This window comes from Engystomops pustulosus, chromosome 3 (assembly GCF_040894005.1).
Source record: "Engystomops pustulosus chromosome 3, aEngPut4.maternal, whole genome shotgun sequence".
NCBI lineage: Eukaryota > Metazoa > Chordata > Amphibia > Anura > Leptodactylidae > Engystomops > Engystomops pustulosus.
Window position 1 is genome coordinate 167,365,248 of NC_092413.1, and position 24,160 is coordinate 167,389,407.

The window sequence follows — 24,160 nt, forward strand, 5'->3', positions numbered from 1 at the left end:
GCCAAGATGGCGGTGCCCACGCACCGAACTCGGGTGTTAGCAACGGGCGTTTGCTTCATTATGAAGCAAACGCCCGGTGAGTATGAAGAAGACTCAGCCCATGAGCCCTCTTCATACTCCCCCATGCGCAGCAAGACGTAAGGGTACGTCTTTATTGCGTTATGGGGTTAATATTATAGGTTTTTTCAATTTTACTAAAATTGAATAAACCTACAGCAAAGACATGTTCAGTTACTTTGCTGGAGGAAGAGAATACGCAAATTATGCACTTTGTCCACTACCAAGCTTTTTCTGTCCAAAAAGTTAATATCATTGACTTGTACATAGAATATATAGTATTCAGCTGATTAAAGGGGTCTAAAATAGGTTGATCAGATGATTTCAGCCACTCTAGGGAATTAACAAACAGCCAGAAGTAAGAGGCTCCATCTACTGTGTAGTGTCTGTACTGGGCTATTGGAGCTAAGCTCCTATTCAAAGTTACCAACATTGCCCATCAATAATATGGCCCCAGCAAACCTTAACGCCCACTGATGTATCTGATAGTGGCCAATTATCAGTCCTGGGCTAATAGATCCAGCAGATTAATAAGGGCCTATAGGGAAGCGAGATGTGAGAGGCATGAACCACACAGCCTTGTAAAGAGAAACTGATTTGTGTATTGCTAGTTTGGAGTGCGGCTAGCAGTCACACCCTCCCTGATCAGATTGTTATCCCCTTTCCTGTAGCTTGGGGACAACAATAGAACTTGGTGTAACCTCTTTAATAAAATGCACACATTCTATTTTAATGCATTCAACTGGTGTTAAAAACTGCCAAACGCACAACAAACACAACATGTGAATGCAAATTGTTTACTTTGAGGGTGTGTTCACACATTGCAGTGAAAACTGCAATGTAAATAACTACATTCGGTTTTGATTTTAAGTGTAATCAAGTGAAAAAAATCACTTGATCAAATGACCCACACTGAGGCATTTTTGTTGCATTTCTGAGATTTCAAGTGCATTGAAAACGCATACGTTTTTCAAATGTTTGCTTGGGTTTGAATTTTTAAAAACACAATTCTATATGTGCGGTAATTGCATGCAGCTGTGTCTCCTGGAAACTGTAAATATGCAGTCATCTTCTCTCTGCTGTTTGTGTATGAAGTCACATGTGTTTCAAAATGTAGACCAAAAATGCAACATCAAAAACAGCTGCGTTGGCTTCCATGCGACACAATTGAGGGCGCGTTCACACGTTGCGTTTTGGTCGCGTTTTCATTGCGTTTGAAACGCATATACAACAGTTGATGAGAGGTGATTTGCCTAATTACATTACCGTTTACGTTTGTAAACACAATGTTAACGCATGTGTTAACAAAACACATGCGTTAATGATGCGTTTTGTAAACGGAAATGTTAACAGTGATGTAATTAGGCAAATTACCCCTCCTCAGCTGTTGTATATGCATTTCAAACGCAATGAAAACGGTCAAAACGCGCCCTTAGGGGGCGGACAATCCGACTTATTCAGACTGAGCGCAGGATTTAACTTTTAAATTGCATCGCAAGCCCGAGCACTTACATGCACCACTAAAAAGATGGTAAACGTTGGCGGACCTGAGCGGGGAAGCGACACATGCAGGATATGGCAGCGCACAATCTTAGTGCACGATCTTCGGACAATGCACTTTCAGTGAACTCCGTGCGCAGGGTAAGTAAATGTGCCCCGGTGTGTTCTTGATGTGTTTTAAACAAACTAAAAATGCATGCCGTTTAAAATATGGATATAAATATAGAAGCTATCTATACAGTACAGCAAGTAGAGATCTAGAAAACCCTAATGGCGCGTTCACATGTTGCGTTTTCAAACACATTACAACAGCTGAGAAGAGGTGATTTGCCTAATAACATTACTGTTAACATTACCATTTACAAAACGCATAGTAAATGCGATATTAACACATGCAATTGGTTAACACATGAGTTAACATTGCATTAACAAATGTAGACAGTAATGTAATTAAGCAAATCACCTCTCCTCAGCTGTTGCAATGTGTTTCAAACGCAGTGAAAATGCAGGACAAAACGCAGTGTAAACACGGATTCCTACATGGCGAAAACTCACAAGAGGGAGAGGATTTGGCCAAAATGCAAACCATATCAATTATTTGCTGAAAGTGGATTATACAGCTTACAAATCCTCGGAGCGTAGCCTAGGACTGAGCTGAGAGCACTGCATCACTATCACATAGCACCAACTGTAACCTACACCACGGGCACCATTTCTGCCTTGTGAAGGAATGCTAAGAAGCAGCGCACGGAATACATAGTACGCAGTGGTACAGACGAGCAGGCCGCCCATGTATGTGATGTATTTGCTATATACACGGCGCCGCCTATGTGTGGAGTTCATGCAGATACAAGCCGCGCTCCCCGGCTCCCGGAAGCCGTCACCACACAAAGACACGCCCCCATCCTTCCGCCCGCAGCCTATAGGGCGCCCTCCCTGCCCAGCAGCCTTGCGCAATACTGACACCCCACGGGGTCAGCGGGCAGCCAATAAGCGGCGGGGATTCCTGTGAGTGGGCTGAGTCATTTTCCCCAGCTCGAGGCTTTCTTGTTACCGGCATTCCGCCCAGACGAGCGGCAGCGGATCGCGCAGCGTGTACCGGAGCACAGGCGGCGTGTAATAGCGTGCTGGCAGCGGGCCCTGAGGCGCACACTACGGTGACGAGAGGTCTGACCAGCGGAGACTTCCCCTTCCCTGACACACAGAGGCCCCGGCGCTCCCATCATGGCTGACAACGACAAACTGGACAACCAGCGGCTGAAGAATTTCAAGAACAAAGGCCGCGACCTGGAGGTAGGTGTCCGCGCCCCGCGCAGTGTACTACCGCCTCGTGTCAGCCTGGGCCCGGCTGTGACGTATGTACCGCCGGAGGAATGTGGGGAGAGGGCGCGGTGCCGGGATGGGGCCTGCTCCTCGCCTCCCGCCCGCACCCTGCCCCGGGGCCGTGTCCTGGACGCCCCCATCATCTCCCCCTGCGGGGGGCACAGCTGACTAGGGCACGGTGCACCTGAGTGCTGGCTATTGTCCGCTATTATCAGCCGCCCCTTACAGCAGGGCACAGGTGAGGGCTGGAGCCATATGGCGCGGGCAGGTGACGTCCTTGTGTTGGCACCACACCCCCTGCTGCTGGGTGTTATACTCCAGATAATGGGGGCTGTTGTCACAGATAAGAGCAGGCCCTCTATGTACTGAGTGCTATGAGACTGCACTAGGCCTGAACCTCCAGCTCCTGGTGCTGTGACAACCATGGTGTCCTTATTTTGTAAATCTGTGCCCTCTCATATATAATCATTGCTCCTTACCTGTAGCAGCGCTTAGACACTATCATAGGTTACTAGTCAGTCCACATCTCTAATATACTTAGTTACGATTCCTCTTTAGGATTGAGCACCAATATTTGTGTCCATAGATAGGATACATAGGATTCTGTACTGAATAAGTCACTGGGGGACATTTACATATAGTGTCTGTGTCTGCACTGGCTTTGTTACCGACCTGCTCTCGGAAAGAAGATACACATTTAATATTGTGGAGCTGTGCAGAGACATTTCTGGTTCCGAGACCATTCTCTGTCCCTGGGACCAAAATCTGTCTTTTGGTCTACTTTACGCCAGTTAACATCGCCCAAAAATGGCTGTGACTCATATTGTCTGAGTTTTGAGTCAATTTGCTATTCTTAGGAGTCCAGAGGATGGGCTCAATAATTGATAGACCTCCGTGTTGGAGCACTGCCTGCTTGTCTAAAACAAACTGGGATAGCTATCACTAAGGCTATGTTCACACTGCTGTATGGGGGAAGTATACATGTTCCCCCCTAGATTGTAATGGGCGCTGTACATGAGCGGTACCGTTGTGTAGCCGGGAGGACGATAGGGCATGTCCTATCCTTGCCCGGAATAGGGGTCAGTGACCCATGTTTTTCTAACGGTAGTGGTGTGTGTGCCCGACGTGTAATTTGGTGTAGTAATTTGGTCTTTCCCCATAAAAACTACTAGTCATTCTGCTCAGTTCCTCTTGCTGTACAATGTCCTGCATACAGATCGGGCACTATGTACAGCTTGGGCAGCTCATCCTGCTCTGTAACCTGCCACTGGCAAATAAGATGCACTTTTCTCAAATAATATGCTGTGCAATCTGTTTGGCTCCTCCTGCTTTATTAAATGCTGCCTGCAGATGAGATGCTATGTACGGACTGTGCAGCTCATCCTGCTCTATAACACACTGGTTAGGGGCACTTAAACGGCGCCTGTTTGCAGTTCCACTATTGCTTTTGTGCTGTTTCACCACAAGTGTCAGCGATCACAGGACTCGCAGTGTCCTTGGTGTTCCCCAGTGACATCACTTGTTTCACATCACCTGGTGAATGGGCAATGCTGGAACTGTGCCCAGAGCAGGGTAAGCCCTTGGGCTGTTACCAATGTCTAGTAGCACAAGTATGAAGCCACTTCCTGCAGTTTTATATGTGCAGACGCTCCCTTGGATACCAGACAACAGTGAGTGCTGGAGCACCTGTTACTACCTGTACAATGTAGCTGATCTCATGACTGATGTGTGTTCACTCCTATTTACTAAAACAAATGTTCTGTTACTGTATTTGCATTCCCCCTGCTGTTCTAATCCTCGGGTTCTAGAAGCTGAGTTGTATTCATGTGGGTCATATGGATCTGCGGCGGACTGGTCCAGGTCACTGAGTCATGGGTCCAGTTGATGTTTTCCCACAAACTAAATTATCAAGATTTATGTTATAAGCTTACAGACGTCTTGTGCTTCTTTTATTTCTGGCTCTTCACAAATGGTGCAAAAGCTTAATTGCTCAGCAGGACCTTTTTAAACTTTGGGAAGTTGCAACTAAAGGTGCTTTCACAGGATGCGTTGCCTCACTGTTTTTGCTGCTTTTTTGACACATTCTAAAGTCTTCAGCTTTGATCACATGCTAAGGTTACATCGCGTTTCCACTGTTTTTGCTAAAACACAATGTAACCTCAGTATGTGATCATGATTAAAGCCTTTGAAATGCATCAAAAAAATGTTGCCACATGTGGCGTTTTTAAGCATGCGTTTTCAGTCTGTTTACAAATGCATCCGTTTTTTTTACACATTTTTGCTGCTTATGACCTGTTTATCTATTGAGATAATTGGAAAAAAAGGTAAAAAGCGCATGCGTTTTTAGACTGAAAATGCATGCTTAAAAACAGACTAAAACCGTCACCGTGAGGCCGCGGTAAGACGTTTTGAGACACTAGCGCAGAGGGGACGGGCCTCGACCCGATTGCATATGTGTTTCCCGGGAAACTCATATGCGATCGGGCCACAGCCTGCCCCGTGTGCTAGCTTCGCGTTCTGAACACAACACTAGCAAAGTGTCTGACCACTGCATAAGGGTGATGGCAAACGTGGTGTTTTGAACATGTTTTGGGCCCGTTTTTAAGCAGTCCATCAAACACCGCATGCGTTAAATGTTGAAGGGGAAACCTGTTAAATATAAAATTACCTGTTCCGTTCATGTCTTTCACCTGTTAAAATAAGACTCTGCTCCTAAAACCACTTCAAAACTGTTTAGGATGTGTGAATGCACCCTTGACCTTATCTTTTGTGTGCTAAAATGAACTGCTTTTACCAAGGGTGGTGGCACATGTGGTGGTTTGAACCTGATTTTAGGCAGATTTTAATCAGTCTGTCAAAAAACGCGTCCGTTTGAGAATTTTTCCCAATTATCTTATTTAAGATAATTAGTAAAAACTCAAAAACGCATGCATTTTTTTTAAACACACTGCATTAAAACTGCCAGTGAAACAGTGGTGCTTTGAACCTGTTTTTGGGCAATCTCATGCGTGTTCTTTACAGCAGTCTCGCATGTCCGTGTAGCAGTGCACTCTGTTTTTTCCACAGGTCTGCATCTGTCACATCTGTAAAGTGTTTTTTATTTGTTTTTTGAAGCAAATCTTAGTCCTGCTCATATTTGCATCCTGTCCCTTTTCATAGAATTAATTTGACAGTGGGAGAGATTAACAAGATTATCAAGCTGCCTACAGCTAAAACTGTCGCAAATGCTGTGCACCACATTTATTAAAGGGTTTAGAGCATTTTTTTTTTACTTTTTTCACGCGTAACTGCTTTAAGTGATGCTTATTTACGAATGGCTTTTTCTATTAACTTCCATGAAGTCCTGAAGATATCCAAGAGTCCAGATATGTCACCAAATTTTATTGACCATTATGGCATATTTGTTGAAGTTGGCCCCTATTCACAAGATGATTTAGTGAGCATTCAAGTAACCCCACAAGAACCAGAACCCCCAGAATTCAGTAAAACTTGGAACCTGTTCACACTATTGGATGCAGTGGCTGGTCAAGTATGCTTTCTGCTACTCCATTAAACAATCTGAATGTGGGAAATTGCCAAGCGCAGCAATCTGGTATCTCCAGAACTGCTATTCACTTTCCACGGGAATGTCACAGCTTTGCTTGGTAATGTCAAACGCTCCCATACTTCTGCACTTTGTTTTACTTAAACCCATTTTGTCTGAGTTATATTCACAGGATTACCTTTAGCTCTTTGTTCCTCTATTCCCTGTATATTTCCCTGCTCCACTAGAATAATCTTCATCTTTAGAGTGGACCACCTTTATATTGACCCCAGTAGTTGTTGGTTTTTAATTTTCAATGGACATTTCTAAATGGTAATTTGTGCTGCCATACTTCCCGTTTTGACTCGCTGATCCTTCCCCGATTGCTGACTCACCATGAGGATTGTATGTGGTTTGTCATGCTTTACCTCCCTGGATGATCTATTTGATTCGGTTTTAATACAATTGTCTATTTTGGACCACATGCCTTGCATTATCAGATTACAAAGTCTGTCTAAATTTATACTGCACACTCATGGCTCCTGTGCCTGGCTTCTGTTGTAGGACACTGTGTACTTGGGGACCATGGCTCTTGTCCAGTGAAGCTGAAAACGATAATGCATTTCCTAGTGTCTGCAGTATTAATGCGGGCACCATGAATTGGCATCGCCTGGCAAAGCTGTGACTACACAGCCTAATTTATTACAGACCTTCATGTATGGGAATAGGATGCAATCAGGCTGGGAAGTTTTTCATGGCACAGTACTGTTTGAGGGGTGAACTATAATCCACTAGATCCTAACAGGATGATCTGTTCACAGCTGATCGATACCTCCCATCTAACTCTCAGAACTGCAAGAGGTTATGCTGCCTGCATGGGGCAATATTTCCAGAGCTATTGAAAGCTATGCTACTGTGAATTGCAGTTCTTAAAGAGGACCTGTCGTGCAAATTGACCCACCAAAAATAAATACTTCCTTTATATTGCCTTTATCCCTGGTTCATTTACATGGCTGCAATGTTAAAAAAAAATAGTTTGTAAATTTGTATGCAACTAACCTGACACGGGTCCAATAAAGCCCTGTATATTAATGACTGACTTAAGTTGCTCTGCCTCCTTGTTCCTGATTGATAGCTGCAGTTCTGTAATGGACCTATGTGGAGCGTTGAGTTAGAGCTTTGTAACATAATTGGTCACTTCAAGGTCCTGTTACATACATTTGTACAATCTACCCTATGTATGTATCTGATCACATGCAATCACAGCAGCCTCCATGGTGGATGGGGAGCAATAGAAGTCCACAGTGGCTGCTGTAACCATGCCATGATACTGCCATGTGATCAGATATATGCATGGTGTACAGTTTAATAATGTTAGGAGGCCAAAAGACCTGTGATTATGTTGCCATGGACACATGACATGCTGAGAAGAAGCATGTGGAGGTGTAGATAGAACAGGGATGGCTGAGCAGGGCAAGCCCCCTCTGATGCCATGTAATATAATACAAGGTTGATTATGGGAATCTAATGGAAACAATCTTTTGCTAAAAGAAGGGTGTCCGTTCAATAGCTCATCAGGAACCTATGTGTCCATTTATATACTTTATTTCACCTCATCCTCTGCGTGTACATGGGCATCGGACTCTTGCATTTTACCACTGTACTTTTTTGGTTTTGTTTTAAAGGGGTTATCCGGGTTTAAAAAATTTCTTATGGCCGGGCTGGGGAGGGCTATTTAAACACAATAAACATGTACTTACCTCCTCCGGAGCTGCCGATGTCCCGCGCCGCGGCCGGTCTTCTCTGTGCGCCGGTTTCAGTACAAGGGCACACAGGGAGCTTCCGGCCGGCCGGATGCTCCCATGTGACACCATCTCCCAGCGCTTACAACGCTGAGAGATGGGGACGGATGGGAGGAGCCGTCCACATCGCAGACCGGAAGCTTCCTGTGCGCGGCTTCCATGCCCCTGTAAACAAACAGGGGCACGGATCGAAGGGACCGCGGCGCGGGTCATCGGCGGTGCCGGAGGAGGTAAGTACATGTTTATTATGTTTAACTAGCCCTCCCAAGCCCGGCCATAAAAAATGTTTTAAACCCGGATAACCCCTTTAAGGGTGTACTGTTTATTTGGTTACATGAATGGGCACTGATTGGTTCTGTCTTGTCATTACTTTGGTTTATTCTGTTTTTTTCATTGGTGATGCTACATGGTGAAGGCTGATGTAGTTGTATCTTTTATTTGCAATCTTGTCAGGGTGCAAAATCAAAGTGCATGGGGGGCGTACATCCCAAAATCATATTCGTTTCTATGGAAACACATGCGATTGGTAACCAGCACCCAGTGTCTTGCATCTAAACGATATAAGGTGCTGGTTACTGATCTCATTCGTTTCCATATACGCATATGCAATGGTGATTTGACAGTCCCCCTGTGCGCTTTGACTTTGTTTCTAAACGCTACATGCAACCACTCTGTGAGAAAAGACCTGCTGTATGGGAGAGATTTTTGCACAAACTTTGTTTTTGTTGGGGTTTTTTTTTTGTTTTTTGCCAGAAAAACAGCAACTCTTAAGTTACGCAATGGCAAAGAAAAATACACCACAGAATGTGCAACGCTACATTTATCAACTGAGAATTTTCAAAAGAACACAAATTTAATCGCAAAACTACGCCACATAGGAGGGGATTATTTGGGTTCATTGCTACTACTGGGGGTGGGGGGAGATTTATCTCAGACTTGCACAATTTTCACATTTTACTCAATTTCGACGTTTTTGTTCAACTTTGTTTGAGGAATTGGAGAAAATTGAGCAGATGTTAAACATACGTGCGACTGGTGCAGTCTATTCGCATAGAGCACACACAGCTGATAGTCACATCAGAAGGCATTTAACACTGCACTTACACCGGACTATAAATCCCACTGAAACCAATTTTAGAAGAAATGAACCGCAAAAGGTAAAGAATGTAAGAGAAAATTGCTCAAGTAGGGCAGGACACCAATAGTATGGAACTATTTTGCTCAGGAGCAAGCACTACCAAAAAGGAGAATGTAGTGAGCACACAGTACTTAAAAAGTATGTAAAGTTTATTGATTACACTTAAAAATAGAACATCAAACAAATACAGGTGATTACATGGGAAAACCATAAAGGTGCTGGCCAGCCAGCATATACAATAGGCATATAATGAATATCATAAAGTGCATAGCCTAAAGTGCAACACATCATAAACAGATCAGAATGAATAAATTGAAGCGCACACAGGATAAAATAACAGAGTATACCTGAGGATAGGACGCAATGAAGCGCAGACCAGGCAGCGCGCCCGAACCAATTGCGGACCTAGAGCCAGCACCAATGCACATGAAGACAGACGAGCTTCTGCCCAAGATGTTGTGTGCTGGCCATACTGGGGGGCTGGCTATATACCACAGGGAGCTGTGACCAAGGCGTTTCCCACCCTATGCTTATACTCAAGTCAATGGGGGAATTTATAAATGCTTTTGCACCACAATTCTGGTGGATGTGAGCCAAAAACAGTCTAAAATGCCTTGCGCCACATTTATCAAGGCATTTAGAACTTTTTTTTTTGGCACTTTCCTGACTTGTCCGATAAGGGGCATGGCCTCTGTGAAAGTGGTGTAGTCTATCAAGAAAGGGGCGAGGCTTGCGAAAATCGTCCATTGGCCCAAAATTCTGGCACACAGTAAAGACCATTAGTAAGTCTAATGTAGGAACCTTATGCTGCACCAGTATTCATCATCACAGTGATAAATCTGGCACAAGACTAGTTTTTGCCAGCTAGAAACTGGCAGAGCCTGAGACACATTGTTAATTCCTCCCCAATAGGTTTTCTCAGTTTTTGGTGGTAAAATTGGGTACTGCTTAAACTCAGGTCTGCATATAATCAAGTATTTACAGTATTTCTTTTGTAAATACCTCTTTCCTGTTTTGTTTTTTTTCCCATTTTAGAGGATTTTAGAATTTTGCTGTCATTCAAGCTAGAATGAAAAAGCATGCTAATTTCAGTATAAAGTAGTTGTACCAGGAGGGTAAACTCATTGGGGGAGATTTATTATGAAAATCTCCCACCCTCCACCATTTCGGAGCATTTTCTCCCTGAACACCAACCAGCAGAGACTATAGCTGAAACCTCTTCCAGGCCTAAATAGATGTAGCCTGATGGAGATTGCGCCTGCTTCTATTAAGATGGTGTAATTCCAGTCACACTGATAACCAAAAATTCAATTTTGATCTTGAGTTTCAAGTAAACAAGTGACGTTTTGGTCTGTTATAGACCACCTTCAGACACTGACTGTGAAACTGAAGATCAAAAATGAATTTTTTTTTGACGGGATGTGGTCCCTTCCGGAGCACCTGAGATTTTTTATTAAGAGTGCAGTGAAATTCTACAGTATTATGCTTCTAATAAGAGGCCGGAGCATCTTGTGGTGTGTGTGTATATATAGGAGCCCCTCTCCATTGTAGCTGTTCCACAAACCACATCTGACCATGGTATATATTGTCATTGCGGCTCAGCTGTATAGAAAGAATAGAGCTTACTTGCAATACTGTACATTAACTATATTCATGTGCTCTACGGTCTCTGGTTGAAAGCAGCCATGTCTTAAAAATCCGGACACCCTTTATCACTGCAACACTTTGGTACACTTTATCACAGCAAACTGCAAGATTTTGTATTATTGTACCAAAAATGCTGCAGTGTTGCAAAGTTTGGAGCCCATTACAGTTGGCATTGATAATATGGTTTATTTTTCGCTATTAAAGTTGTGGGTTACCAGGTGTCAATTTAAAGTGTTTCTCAAGCACAATGTTGCCAGTGTTTCCTGGGTTTAACCGTTTTTACTTGTCTTTCAGAGCATGAGAAGACAGAGGAATGAAGTTGTTGTGGAGCTAAGAAAGGTATGATTTTCCTGGAATATACACTACTGGGGTTAGTCCCTAAATCAGTCTTTTAGGGTACTACTTCTACTGTGCCACCTTACTACGGATGTGTTATGACATAGTATCAGTATTTGAAAATCTCCATCCTGGGTGCTTACTCCTAATACAGTGTCCTACACGGATAGTGGTGTCTAAGGTATATCAGAGGGCGTGAACTTCCTCTGTTGCAGCAACCACCTTTGTGGGGGCTAATGGCATCACATTACTCCTGCGATTTATTGAAGGACCCCAGGACTGGCTTTAGAAAGTTTCTATTATAATATACTATTTCCTGACAGACCGTGTAATACACTGCACTACATAAATAATGCAGTATGTTGTACAAACAATCGGCATCTCCTTGTGGGTCAAAACAGTTGTTACCGAAATCCTAACATGCAAGCAAACGTAAAATGGTAACTCTTTAACAGCCTATACCGGAATAGGACATCATGCTTTTAAGCGGGTTTGGAGAGGGCTCAAGGGGACAGTGGGTGTTTTCTGCATTATCACTACTGTCATCATGTCATCTTTGGTTGGTGCACCATGGTTTTTCCCAGATACCTAGTGATGTCATAACATTCATTTTTCTTTAATTAGAATAAAAGAGATGAGCATCTGTTAAAGAGAAGAAATGTTCCCCATGAGGATGTCTGCGAGGACTCTGATGTGGATGCAGATTTTAAAGTGGTGAGTACAGGGAAAAGAGCAGTGTTGGTGTACCTACCTATTCTTATCCTTATAATGTTACATCTAGCAGCACGATGTCATGTTTCCTAATAAGCTTTTGTAATATCTTGTAGTACCTAGAGTTTGTTTCTAGAGACCTCGGTAATATAAGTATATGACAGCATTTATTCGTTTATTAAGACTGGTGTCAAAATTGCAGCAGGTGACTCTCAGAAGCATAGGCTTGAATGAAGTGGAGCGCTTCTTGGGATGGCATCGTATAGTTATTCAGAACAGATGTTTCCACTTTGAAGGCTAAGAGATGTTATACACCAGGTTTTTGATAAGCTTTCCCAGCTTGAGCCGTACAGAATCGTCACCAGGGATTGACTTTTCTAGCGGATTTTTTTTTAAATTTCATAACCAATGGAGACAGAGTGGTTTCCACACTAAGTGAACGGGGCGCTTCTTACTAGAATTTCACTGGGGCATTGGTGCAGAAATGCATCACCAACAGAGGCTATGCATGAAATTAAAGCAGTTCCCAAGGCATCCAAAGAAAATTGGTTATTGTGGCGCGTTGTTGTATAAATCTGTCAAGGCTTCATTTCTGCATACCAGTTTAAGCCAAACTTTCTTTTGCATATATTATTGCCGTTTTATTGACTTAAAATAATCTAACCAGATTTTTCTTTATTCCCTGCAGCAAAACACTTCTTTGGAAGCAATTGTACAGGTAATGTGAAACACAGGCTCTGTTCCCTTCATTGTTGTCCTCTAGTTAATGTACTTAATGAAACCCCCACCATAGTGCTGCTTAGTGCATTTTTTGTAATGGACAATGGGCTACATCAAGGTGGATGATCACCTAGTTGAGAAGCCTGATAAGACCTTCAGAACTGCATGTTTTGTTCTAGAAATAAATCCTTTTTCAATACGATTTTTAGGTTACTGATACAAACGGTCCAATAACTTTTAGCCTTAATATACAGTATAATGGCCTGTATTGTGGCCTGGGTAGAATCACTGGAAAAAATCTCCATGCAGTTTTGATTGTAGTAAATCACATGAGAGCTGCCATATTGGATGTGATATATGTGGGTATACTTGTTTCCCAGACAGTGTGAAAACTGAACTGGCCTTTGTTAGACTAATGTAACATCCAGACATGTTTGGAATGACAACTGTATAACTTATAATTTTTGTTGTGTGTCCAGAATGCATCCAGTGACCATCAAGGAATTCAGCTCAGTGCTGTCCAGGCAGCAAGGTAATATTTTATTCCATTGAGGTTGAGACCTATTTCAATAAAACAGAGTATAAAGTCTTTGAATAAATAACCTGAAGAATGAACAAATAATCATAGCATCCCCATGAATCTTTTCCTTTACTTTGGACTTGGCTGTTCCTGCAGCACCCCCCTCCTCCTCTGTTTGTGTCTGCCTGTGTTCTCTGCAGAATTTTTAACAGGACTGCTTGTTTTGGAACATGTGAAAATCCTGCAGACTTTTCTCCTTTGGCATTTTATGGCAGAAACCTCCTTAAAAATGCCTAAAGTGTTCAAGGTTGAGCTAAGATATAAGTTTTGTGAAATTAAGTGTAAGACAAAATAAAGTTTTGCTCTTTGTAGCTTCCATAAATCTTTGTCTTATCAGTAGTTCTGTTCTCTATGTAACAGGTTCTACTTATTGATTTTAATTTACCACTGAACGTTGTGTGTTAGATCCATACATGCATGAAAAGTTCCCATCAGACTTTAAATGGTCAATGAGTTCTTATCTTGTGCATAACTGAGCGGTTTGCTAATGGCACTGCATCGTGCTCGGGCTATGGAAGTATTGATCCACTATGCATTGTTATAAGTAGGAAACAATGGACATCAAGGTAACCTTAACATACACAAGATATTAACTTTTTTTATGACATCTGAGCTTGATAACCATATATGAACCTCATTGGCACACACTAACTTGGTATTTTTTCATCAGGAAACTCCTGTCCAGTGACCGTAATCCACCAATTGATGATCTTATTAAATCAGGAATTTTACCAATTCTGGTCCACTGTCTAGAAAGAGATGACAAGTAAGTGTTTCTGTAAGCTATTTTTTTCCTTGTGTTCTGCTTAGGCAAATAATTGGTTCTTAATTTTTTTATTTTTTTTTTTCCCCAATAGTCCTTCCCTCCAGTTTGAAGCTGCATGGGCTCTCACCAATATTGCTTCAGGAACATCTGAGCAAACACAAGCTGTGGTTCAATCACGTGAGTACATAAGAACTTTTTGGTTTGTTTTTTTTCGTTCCCCCTACCACTTATAAGAAAATATTCTAAATCTTTCCACATGGCTAATGTATAAAGTCAACTGGTTATCCTACCAATGTTTATGGTGCAAGTCTGGTACTCAACCTATATACAGTTTTGTGACCGATTTTTGAAGTGCTAGGCTCATCTGCTACATATAGGCTCTGTCATGACTGATCCATAGGATGCACAGCCAACAGCATTACATTATGAAGGGGTCCACCACATTTTACCTGATCTTGTACTTCTCCAGTCTTGCTGTCCAATGTATCACAAAACTTGATGGCATCACAGAAGAGCCTTGGAGCAAAATATAGTTCTGTACTATATAAATATGAACAGGTCATGAAGGAAATTTGCCAGAACAGATGGGACTTTTCTAGACAAATGAACTGTATAAAGCAATTGCTGGATTAACCCTTTTATTTATTTATTTATTTTTTTTAACAGATGCTGTTCCTCTATTCCTAAGACTGCTGCATTCCCCTCATCAGAATGTGTGTGAGCAGGCTGTGTGGGCACTTGGGAACATCATAGGTATGTAGGGTCTCCACCACCCAGTATACTGTGTGGGGTGGGGTGTGTTTTTGCTTTTTTTGCTCACAATATTTTTCTTGTACCAATCATGACTTCTCAAGGTCTGATTCATGTATATGTTGTGTAGGGTTGAACTGACTTGATTTTTGGGTTTGGCCACCCAACCTGGTCATGTCAGCAGTAGAACAGCCAGTCTGGCTAATTGATTGGCCAGGAGGAATTATCCTGGCCAATTATAGCCATGGCTAGTAACTAGGGCCGTTCATTTGCCTGATTGGCTGTTCTGCCAGCAATACGTCCGGGAAAGCGGACAACAGGTCTGCTCATCTCTAGTGCTGTGCTTACACATGCCATTAGTAATCATTTCCCTTAGTACAAAGGCCTTATATCAGTGGTGGCGAACCTATGGCACGGGTGCCAGAGGCGGCACTCAGAGCCCTTTCTGTGGGCACCCGGGCCATCGCCCCAGCACACCAGACAGGTCATAAAGAATCTTCCTGCAGTTCCAAGCAACTTAAAAGATGCTGCTTTCAGTCATATTTTGATACTTACTTTGCTACTTGGGACTGTAGGAAGAGGGAGAATGTATAGAAAGGGCAGAATTATCTTTGGAGGACCTCCTGCTGGCCCTACGATTCTCTTGAGTACTGAGGAAAACTGGAAAGAAGCTAAAATGATGCAAATTTTCCATCTTTATACTGTGTTGCTGTCCTCAGGAGGCCAATATGATTGAAAGTTGTCGAAGGACAGGGAGCAATAAGTTACTGCTTTAATTTTTGGTTGGCACTTCACAATAAATAAGGGGGGGTTTGGGCACTCGGCCGCTAAAAGGTTCGCCATCACTGCCTTATATTATAAGCTATATTTAAACTTTATTCTAATTTCTCATCAGGTGATGGGCCACAATGCAGGGATTATGTTATCAGCCTTGGTGTAGTGAAGCCTCTGCTTTCCTTTATCAACCCATCAATACCCATTACGTTCTTGAGAAATGTCACTTGGGTCATGGTAAACTTATGTCGGCATAAAGACCCTCCCCCACCTATGGAAACCATTCAAGAGGTAAATACAACTTCCAGGGGCAGGAAATGTAGCAGATAATGTGCAAGTAGCTGTTCCTGGATGTGATGAAATAGAGTCACGGGGTATAAGTGAGAATGTGTATATCGTAATATAGAGTTATTGGTTTTTCTGTAGTTCTTAATTCTGTGTGTTTGTGTGAGTGCATGCGTATCTGGTTATTAAAAGGGGACTCTGAAATTACAGAGTATTGCTGATTTCGGAGTGCATCTGAGGAATGTTGTAAGAAGTGGGGCTGTACAGCAACAATTCCAGTGATTAGGGCCCCACAGTGGTCCCCTGAATAACCTGTTTACCCTTATCTCTGACAGGTGTGCTTATGTCACACCTGTGATCTGATCCAGACAGCATTTGAATACCCTTTTTAGCATTCTACAGAAACTTTCCTTTTTTTTTTCTTTTTTTTTTTTTGTACATTAGATTAAGTTTTGGTTTTTCTTTCAGATTCTGCCAGCACTCTGTGTTCTCATTCACCACACAGATGTAAATGTAAGTTTCTGATGCTTTGGCCCATGATTAACATTTTTATGCAATTTATTTTCTAATGTGTGTGTGCATAAAATAAACCTGATTGTTTCCTTTAGATTTTGGTGGACACAGTCTGGGCTCTCTCCTACCTAACAGATGCTGGTAATGAGCAAATTCAGATGGTAATAGATTCTGGTATTGTGACAAACCTGGTTCCTCTTCTAAGCAACCCAGAAGTGAAAGTACAGGTAAGTCTTGGTGTCATTGTGGAATATATTAGCCTCCTTGGTATTTTACCATAAACAAAATAACCATTTTACCTATGGGCTTAATACGTTTTGAGCTTATGTCACCACTGTATATGGAATAAGCCGTTTTTTGTTTTTTTTTTTCACGTCTATTTTTGTTTTGAGTGTTGCCTTTTCTTTATATACACTTTCCTTTTTATTACTATCTGAAACAGAAATATAACAGATTTTACAATTTTATCCAAATCTCTTCCCCCTTCATAAAGATGACAAACCTTAAATGGATGTTCTTGCATCTAATATTTATGTCCATAAGATATATCTTAAGTGACGGATGCAGGTCCTACCCATTTTTTTTTTTTTTTTTTTTTTTATTCAACATCAAAATTTACCTGGTGTATTTAACACATTGTTTATACCATCAATGTAGTAAGTACTTAAATGTGTCTTGTCTCTTTAGACTGCTGCCTTGAGAGCTGTAGGTAATATCGTCACTGGCACTGATGAGCAGACACAGGTTGTTCTGAACTGTGATGCCCTTTCACACTTCCCAGCATTGCTTACTCATGTCAAGGAAAAGATTAACAAGGTATGTAGTTTCTCCCAGCTGTATGGAGTGCTGCTCATATGATTTACAGTGCAGAATTTATAGCCTCCTTGCATCTGTTCTTACTGCTGAAAGAAAAGGGGGGTTAAATGTTTAGCCTAGAACATCCTTTGATGTGGGGCAGTGATGTGGAACCTTTTTAGACTAAGTGCCCAAACTACAATTAAAACCCACGTTTATTGAAAGTGGCAACATGGCACTTTAAACAGCATTGTATTGCTTCCTGCTCACAACATACAATCGTATTGTGGTCCTGTGGCTATCAATACAGTAAAAACACAGAAATTTTGATCGTAGTTTCCTTCAAGGATTCCCTAAACAGGAAGAATCGCATAGGCCATAGCATGAGCTCTAATGACAATCTTGGTCTGTCCTTCATTTCTCATTCCTCCTGTAGTCCCAGACAGATCAGGATGTGTTTCTTTAAAATAGTTGAAAGTGGCATGTCCTAACCTGCAGGAGGAGTCCTGTCTGTTAAAGGGGTTGTCCGAGTTTTGCGAAAAAAAAAAAATTTGTGGCCGGGAGCGGGCTGCCTAAAACAATAAAGCTGTACTTGCCTTACAGTGCCTTCCGGTATCCAGCGCTGCTGTCGCTCCGAGCGCCATGTAAACAAACATGGCCGCTGGAGCAGCGCTGCATTCAGCTTCCGGCCGGACCCAACAACTTTCCGGCCCCCATACACAATGCTGTGTATAGGGACGGATAGGCGTACGCGGGAAGCTGAATGCAGCGCTGCTTCGGCGGCCATGTTTGTTTACAAGGCAACCGGAGCGACAGCAGCGCTGGATACCGGAGGGCACCGGAAGGTAAGTACAGCTTTATTTTAGGCAGCCCGCTCCCAGACACATTTATTTATTTTTATTTATTTATTTTTTTTAAAACTCGGACAGCCCCTTTAAACTCTGTAGTGATGGCCTGGGAGCCTTCTGTCACATATTATCTATGGCTACTGCTGTCAGGTTCTCTGCTCTTCTTGCTCCTATAACTGAATATGTTGGGCTTTTCAAGGGGGTAGGAAAATCACTATACCACAACGAGGAGAGCTTTACTGAATATGCCTGACCTGCACATTGTCACTGTATGAACAAGCAGAGACTTATCGAGGAAACAGCAGGGGGCGCTAATCCGAACTTGCACTTATTATAGCTGGATGGCTCTGTTTGATTAACATTTATAGAATTAATCTTTTAATAAAAACTTGTGTTTAACAGAACTCCTTTAACTAGACTGTTTAATATTGATCTGTAATTTTTCTTTCTAGGAAGCAGTTTGGTTTTTGTCCAACATCACAGCTGGCAACCAGCAACAAGTACAAGCGGTTATTGATGCTAACCTTGTACCAATGATCATACACCTCTTGGATAAGGTAATGCAGTGTAAAGTTACTGAGCAGAGACCACTAAAATGTAAATTTTATTCGCCAATATTCAAAGGAAAAAGTTGCGTATGTATTGTGCTCACTTGTGGCATAAAGTTACTGAGCAGCCTTCATCTTATTGTGCACTTTTTATTCCTCTTAAAGTTGTTTTTTTTTTTTTTTTTTTTAAATATAATAGGGTGATTTTGGGACACAGAAGGAGGCTGCTTGGGCTATTAGCAACTTGACAATTAGCGGAAGAAAAGACCAAGTGAGTAGCTTCTGGGTAAAAAAAAATTTCTTATTTGTCTGATTGCTAAGAATTAGTTGTAATTGTCTCTTGGTTATACTGTCCTTTTAATTTAAATTGACTTTCTACTTGTGAGAAGACAGTTGTGTATTTTTATAGTTGCAAAGTCTTCCCACATGCTTTCTGGTAAGCTAAATGCTAATTTAATTTTTTTAGGTTGCATATCTTATCCAGCAAAATGTGATTCCACCATTCTGCAACCTATTGACTGTGAAAGATGCCCAAGTCATTCAAGTTGTGCTGGACGGGTTGAGCAACATATTAAAAATGGCTGACGACGAGGCTGAAACTATAGCCAACCTAATTGAAGAATGTGGAGGTTGGTAACTTTATCACTGTATCTTGCCTCTAACACTTTTTTTTTTTTTTTTTTTTCTGTGGATGTGCACAGATTCTAGTCTCAAGGGGAACCTAATAACCATGAACAGTATATTTTTAGTCAGAGAACCTTTTTCCAAATCCTGTTCGGGCCTGGTGTGGTGTCATCACCCATAGCTTTTATGGTAATTGGTTGTAGAAAGTCCAAGAACACAAATTAAGCAGTCTATGCATCGGAGGGGAGAGCTTGACATCAGGACTAAGCTGAAAGTTGCATGCCTTGAGGGAAAATGATAAGACTGTCTGAAGGGATGGCTTTTAAGAGCATGTTTGAAGCATTGGAGGGTGGGTATTAGTCTGATGGCCCACGGTAGGCTATTCTAGAGAACTGGTGCAGCTCAGAAGTCATGGAGATATGAGATTCAAAGAGGTTATTGAAGAGAATAAACTTGGATCACTGGCAGATCCCAGAAGCAGACTGAGATGAGAAAGGAGCATTTTGTAGAGCTGTCCATGTGTTGGGGACTTCAGTGTAGAGTGCTGTGGCCTCTTTTTGAATTTCTGACCAGAAGCTGTCATGGGGTTGAGACAAATCTTTAGGATGTGGATGGGTTTTCATTACCTTATTATGTTGCCAGAGTACAGGAACTCTTACTGACTACAATAAATTGGAAAAACTTGTGTGTGCTATTAAATACTAGGACTGTAAAGATGGGAGTTTTTCTTTTACATCAGGTTTTTTTTTTTTTTTTTTCCACTGAACCCATTTTGGCTTAGACACATACAAATTGGTTTTCTTTTCCTGGCTTCAAATTTTATTTTATTTTTTCAGTGAGGCCTTACTGTACCTTACTGATGCCTTATCTGTATGTGTCCAAGCCAAAATGGGTTCAACGAACCACCCTAAATTGCACCTGTCCTCTTTAAATTGACAAGTGTCAATTTCTTTTGTGAATGATGTATGTCTCTGTATAGTATGTATTGTATCTATTAGAATATGCTGCTGGTAAGACATCCCAGACACCCATTTTCAAGCAATCTGCTGCAGCTCAATGCATTGTATTGTATTGTACTACTTATTTTGCATATTCATTAATAATGATGTGGTGGTCTTCTTATAGGTCTGGAAAAAATTGAACAGCTTCAGAGTCACGAAAATGAAGATATCTACAAACTGGCCTTTGAAATAATTGACCAGTTTTTCTCATCAGATGATGTAAGTAGCTGTAGTGTATCTATTGTCCATGCAGTGGTTATTCATAGTATACAGTCTCTTTTCTCTGATGTGGTCTTTATCAGGTCTAGAGAAATTCGCATAACGAATAAACTGATACTGTTCTCAAAGTTTCATTCAAGTTTTACTAGCTCTGTTTTGAACAGAGGGTAACATAGGAGCTGCATGACATCCTGTTACATCACAAAGGGACTTGTGCTATTTCTGTGCAACTTTGGAGTACAAGTTTTGGAACACTGTGTGTATAAAATTGTGTATATTGATATGTATACGTTTGTTTCTTCTCCCATAGATTGATGAAGATTCTAGCCTTGTTCCGGAGACAATACAGGGTGGAACATTCAATTTCAATTCAGCTGCCAATGTACCAGCAGAAGGGTTCCAGTTTTAGGAAGAATGGTTGGAAGTTAGGTACAGTGCAGCACTGAAAACTGGTTTGATCCATCAAGCTTGGCTCATGGGATCTGCTGCTGCATTAATCGGAGACAGAAATGTGCGGACTTCATTTGGATGACCAAATGATGTCAAGATGGCGAGTGGGTGCGAGTGAGAATGAGTGGCAAATGTAATGAAAACTTCACACCGAATGCTTATATAGGTTGTGCAGAGGAAAAGGGCTACAGGTCAAAGATCTTCAGTGCCTGAGAGGGATCATTGATCTAACAGAGCAATTGAGGAAATGCAGTACTGTCGTCATCATCAAGCCTTGTTAGCCTAAAATGAAAAACCTATGGGTAGGATGCCCACACAAGTCCAAGGAGAATAAACCCAGGCCTTGCTAAGAAGCTCCGTATGAATGGACAGCATTGAATGAATGTCTGGACACAGTGTTGTGGAGCCAGGCTCATTTTACTAACGTGAGGCAATTCACTCATGAAGCAGACTCCCAGTCCAGGAGTGGCGTGTGTACGAGAGTATGGGTGTGGTGCTGTATGTGAACGCATGCAAGCTTGAATCGCCTTCAGGGGGTTGATCCCAAACCTAGAATACAATAAGTTCATAAGTGTTACCTTACACTGGACTTCAAAACAAAAGACCGCTATAGCAGCAGATTTTTGGTTTAATCTTGCAGCCTGAGTGCTTTCTTTTACTTTCCTATATAATTATTTTTTTTTTTTTTTAATTTTTCTTTTAGTTTCTACTTTGTATGGCTTGTAATATTTTAAGTTGCTTAAGTAAATAAGGAAATTGAAGAAGGCAACCCTGTGCATCTGCACCAGATAAATGTTTGATGTTATGCAAACCGTTCCATATCATCAGAGCTGATCTGTGTACTAAAAGGATACGCATGAAAAGTAGAATTTCCCTTATATTTTCTGTTTCTACCCCGTACGAGACGCCATACAGAGAGATGGTTCCACGCAATCCTTTCATTTTCATGAATATATTTGCATGTGGCAACGAACAGCATTTTTTTTTTTCTTTTTTCTTTTTTTTTTTTTTTTTTAGATACATTTTGTTGAGTCCTGTTCAGATGTTTCAGTTGTGGTAGACACTGTGCTGTGTTCAATCTTGTTAGTTATCAAACATTTGTTTTCTATGAAAATGATATGGACACTTGGGGGAAAAAAAGATATTTGGTGCATTTGTACTGCTACATTCAGATTCTTCGGAGGTGTGATTAGATGTACAAACTGATTCATAGTCTCAACACCTTTCCTATACCGAAGCCCTTACCTTGTTTTAGACTCTTTTATCTAGTAGATGTGGGCAGCCATGAACAATCTATCTTGAGCCACTTTAGGGAGATAACTTTGTATTTTTACTACTTGCATTGACCAAATGCAAGTGTCTTTTAATTGGAAGACCGCCTCTATCTGAGGTAATGCACACTAAATTAAAAGCAACGGGGATATTTCTAGAAGAAGCTGAACTCTTTAAGGTGGCTCATTGTAGAAATGCTGTGCCTTCCCTTTTGAGCACAAGTGTTGCATGAACAACAAGTTGCTAGAAGACATACAACTATAGCCACCATTCGCATCGATATCTATACTTTTGTGTTAACGATAACTGGTAAAAACACTGTAGAGTGGATACAGATTATTTTGTGAATCTTACTTTGTTGGATTAGAGTATTTTTGCAGCATTCCTTGTCATCTGAAACATGGTTACAGTTAAATCTAGAAGCAGAATCTAGCTAGCTTGTAAACTTATTCATGTAGAAGACAAGCTAGGCTGTTGTGGGAAATAAAGAGTAATCCTTAAGACACCATTTGATTCATTTTGTGTTTTCTTTTTCCTCTCTTCCATTTAAAGAAAATGTGTAGCTAGCTTTTATGAAGCAATAGGTTGTAGTATACACATGGGTGCCATATACTGTGTGGCTCCTACATTACTACAACCTGTCCACATTCTAAACTCTTTATATTTAACACCACGCACATTTCAGACCCGTTCATGCCTCGTTGGGTTCGCCCCTTTCTGTAGAGTGTATCGGAAACAAGAGATGGAAGGTCTTCCCAGAGTTTTTTTTTTTATTTTTTTTTTTTTTTGAAGCGGTAGATCCTATCATGCTTGCGTTATTTAATGCAGATTGCATTGCTATTTTCTTCTGCTACTGAATGCAAGTGTGAAGATCTGATGACAAAGTTGGCGCTACTGTCCACCATTCTTGCTAAAAGGAATTTATAGCACAAATGAAGCTTCTTAATCTAGTGTATGATCATGTCACACTGGGTGCTCTATGCATCACAAATGAGGGTCCGAATATGAATGGACGAATATGAATGGCGCTCTGCCGTGTGATTTTAGTGCCAACTGGATTGTACTATACTAGTTCTTATACAAATAATTACTTTAAGAAATGTGGTACTTCAGGGTTGTGTAGCTATATGCCTAGCTTGCTTTTTTTTTTTTTTTTACTTATTTGTGCTACCTTTTGGTCCCATTGCTGTTATAGATACGACCAGTTTATAGATGACTCCTGAATTGTGCGTATCTAGCTTGCAAAGTTGATACAACTAGGTTCACACATCCCATACCTAACTGTAACATATGGTTACAGAGTATGCATTATAATATGTAGTAATCTGCATATACATTATTGTAAAACATAGCAGAATTGTTGGTTGCCAGTAATGGTTAAAGTTGTTGTTGTGTCCTTCATGAAGATATTCCCTGTGTGCAGGGAGGAGAGACTTAAGCAGCGCATAATAAAGATAGACTTGCACATGACACATCTGTGTCTACATCCATGTGCATGGATTTTGGGAAACCCCTTTCTAGTGAATGGGAAAATTACACAAATTTCTGCAGCAAATCTCTGAATTTAGAGTTGCAAGTTTAAGATCTCTGAGAGCAGAGGCGCAGCCTCCTATGCAGGGGTGAGTTGCAGATTTTATTCCACGATTTCTATATTGGACATTTAAGCTTCAGTTTGCAATCACGTACTGGGAAGTCACTCGACTCTTCTCTTCGATGCTTGTAGTTCAGATGTTCAGATTTCCTATGTATTCATAACTGTGAATATGTAAATAATTGTCTCTTGACCAATAAATAGGACTATGGGTTGGGAGAGGTGGGTAGAGCTTGGATAAGAAGGGTTGCAGACCAAATATTAACATTTATCGCATACAGAAAGATTAGAAAAACTTGTATTACATTACAAATCACAGCCTTTACTGGGAGTGTGGGGCTGGCTTTACTGAAAGCCTGGTTTCTGAGTGGCTGGATTGGATGGCCA

The 24,160-nt window shown here is 41.4% G+C and overlaps 1 protein-coding gene and 1 non-coding gene across 3 annotated transcripts; both read left to right on the forward strand.

The window, feature by feature from the left end:
• Nucleotides 1-2,460: 2,460 nt before the first annotated feature.
• KPNA4 (karyopherin subunit alpha 4) lies at nt 2,461-22,688 on the forward strand. Of its 2 annotated transcripts, none has more exons than XM_072142902.1 (17): nt 2,461-2,850; nt 11,285-11,329; nt 11,951-12,040; nt 12,726-12,755; nt 13,237-13,289; nt 14,008-14,103; nt 14,195-14,280; nt 14,770-14,856; nt 15,749-15,918; nt 16,381-16,425; nt 16,521-16,652; nt 17,113-17,241; nt 18,521-18,625; nt 18,816-18,902; nt 19,083-19,245; nt 20,366-20,460; nt 20,771-22,688. In XM_072142902.1, exons 1-17 carry the CDS (start codon nt 2,782-2,784, stop codon nt 20,867-20,869), a joined length of 1,581 nt encoding a protein of 526 aa, XP_071999003.1. In that variant the 5' UTR covers nt 2,461-2,781; the 3' UTR covers nt 20,870-22,688. The 2 variants fall into 2 exon arrangements, with proteins under 2 accessions (XP_071999003.1, XP_071999004.1); XM_072142903.1 differs by having other exon boundaries at nt 2,465-2,850; nt 18,816-18,887.
• On the forward strand, nt 15,976-16,280 carry LOC140123297 (small Cajal body-specific RNA 7). The gene has a single exon (XR_011854626.1). It is a non-coding gene; the product is annotated as a small Cajal body-specific RNA 7 (non-coding RNA).
• Nucleotides 22,689-24,160: the final 1,472 nt, after the last annotated feature.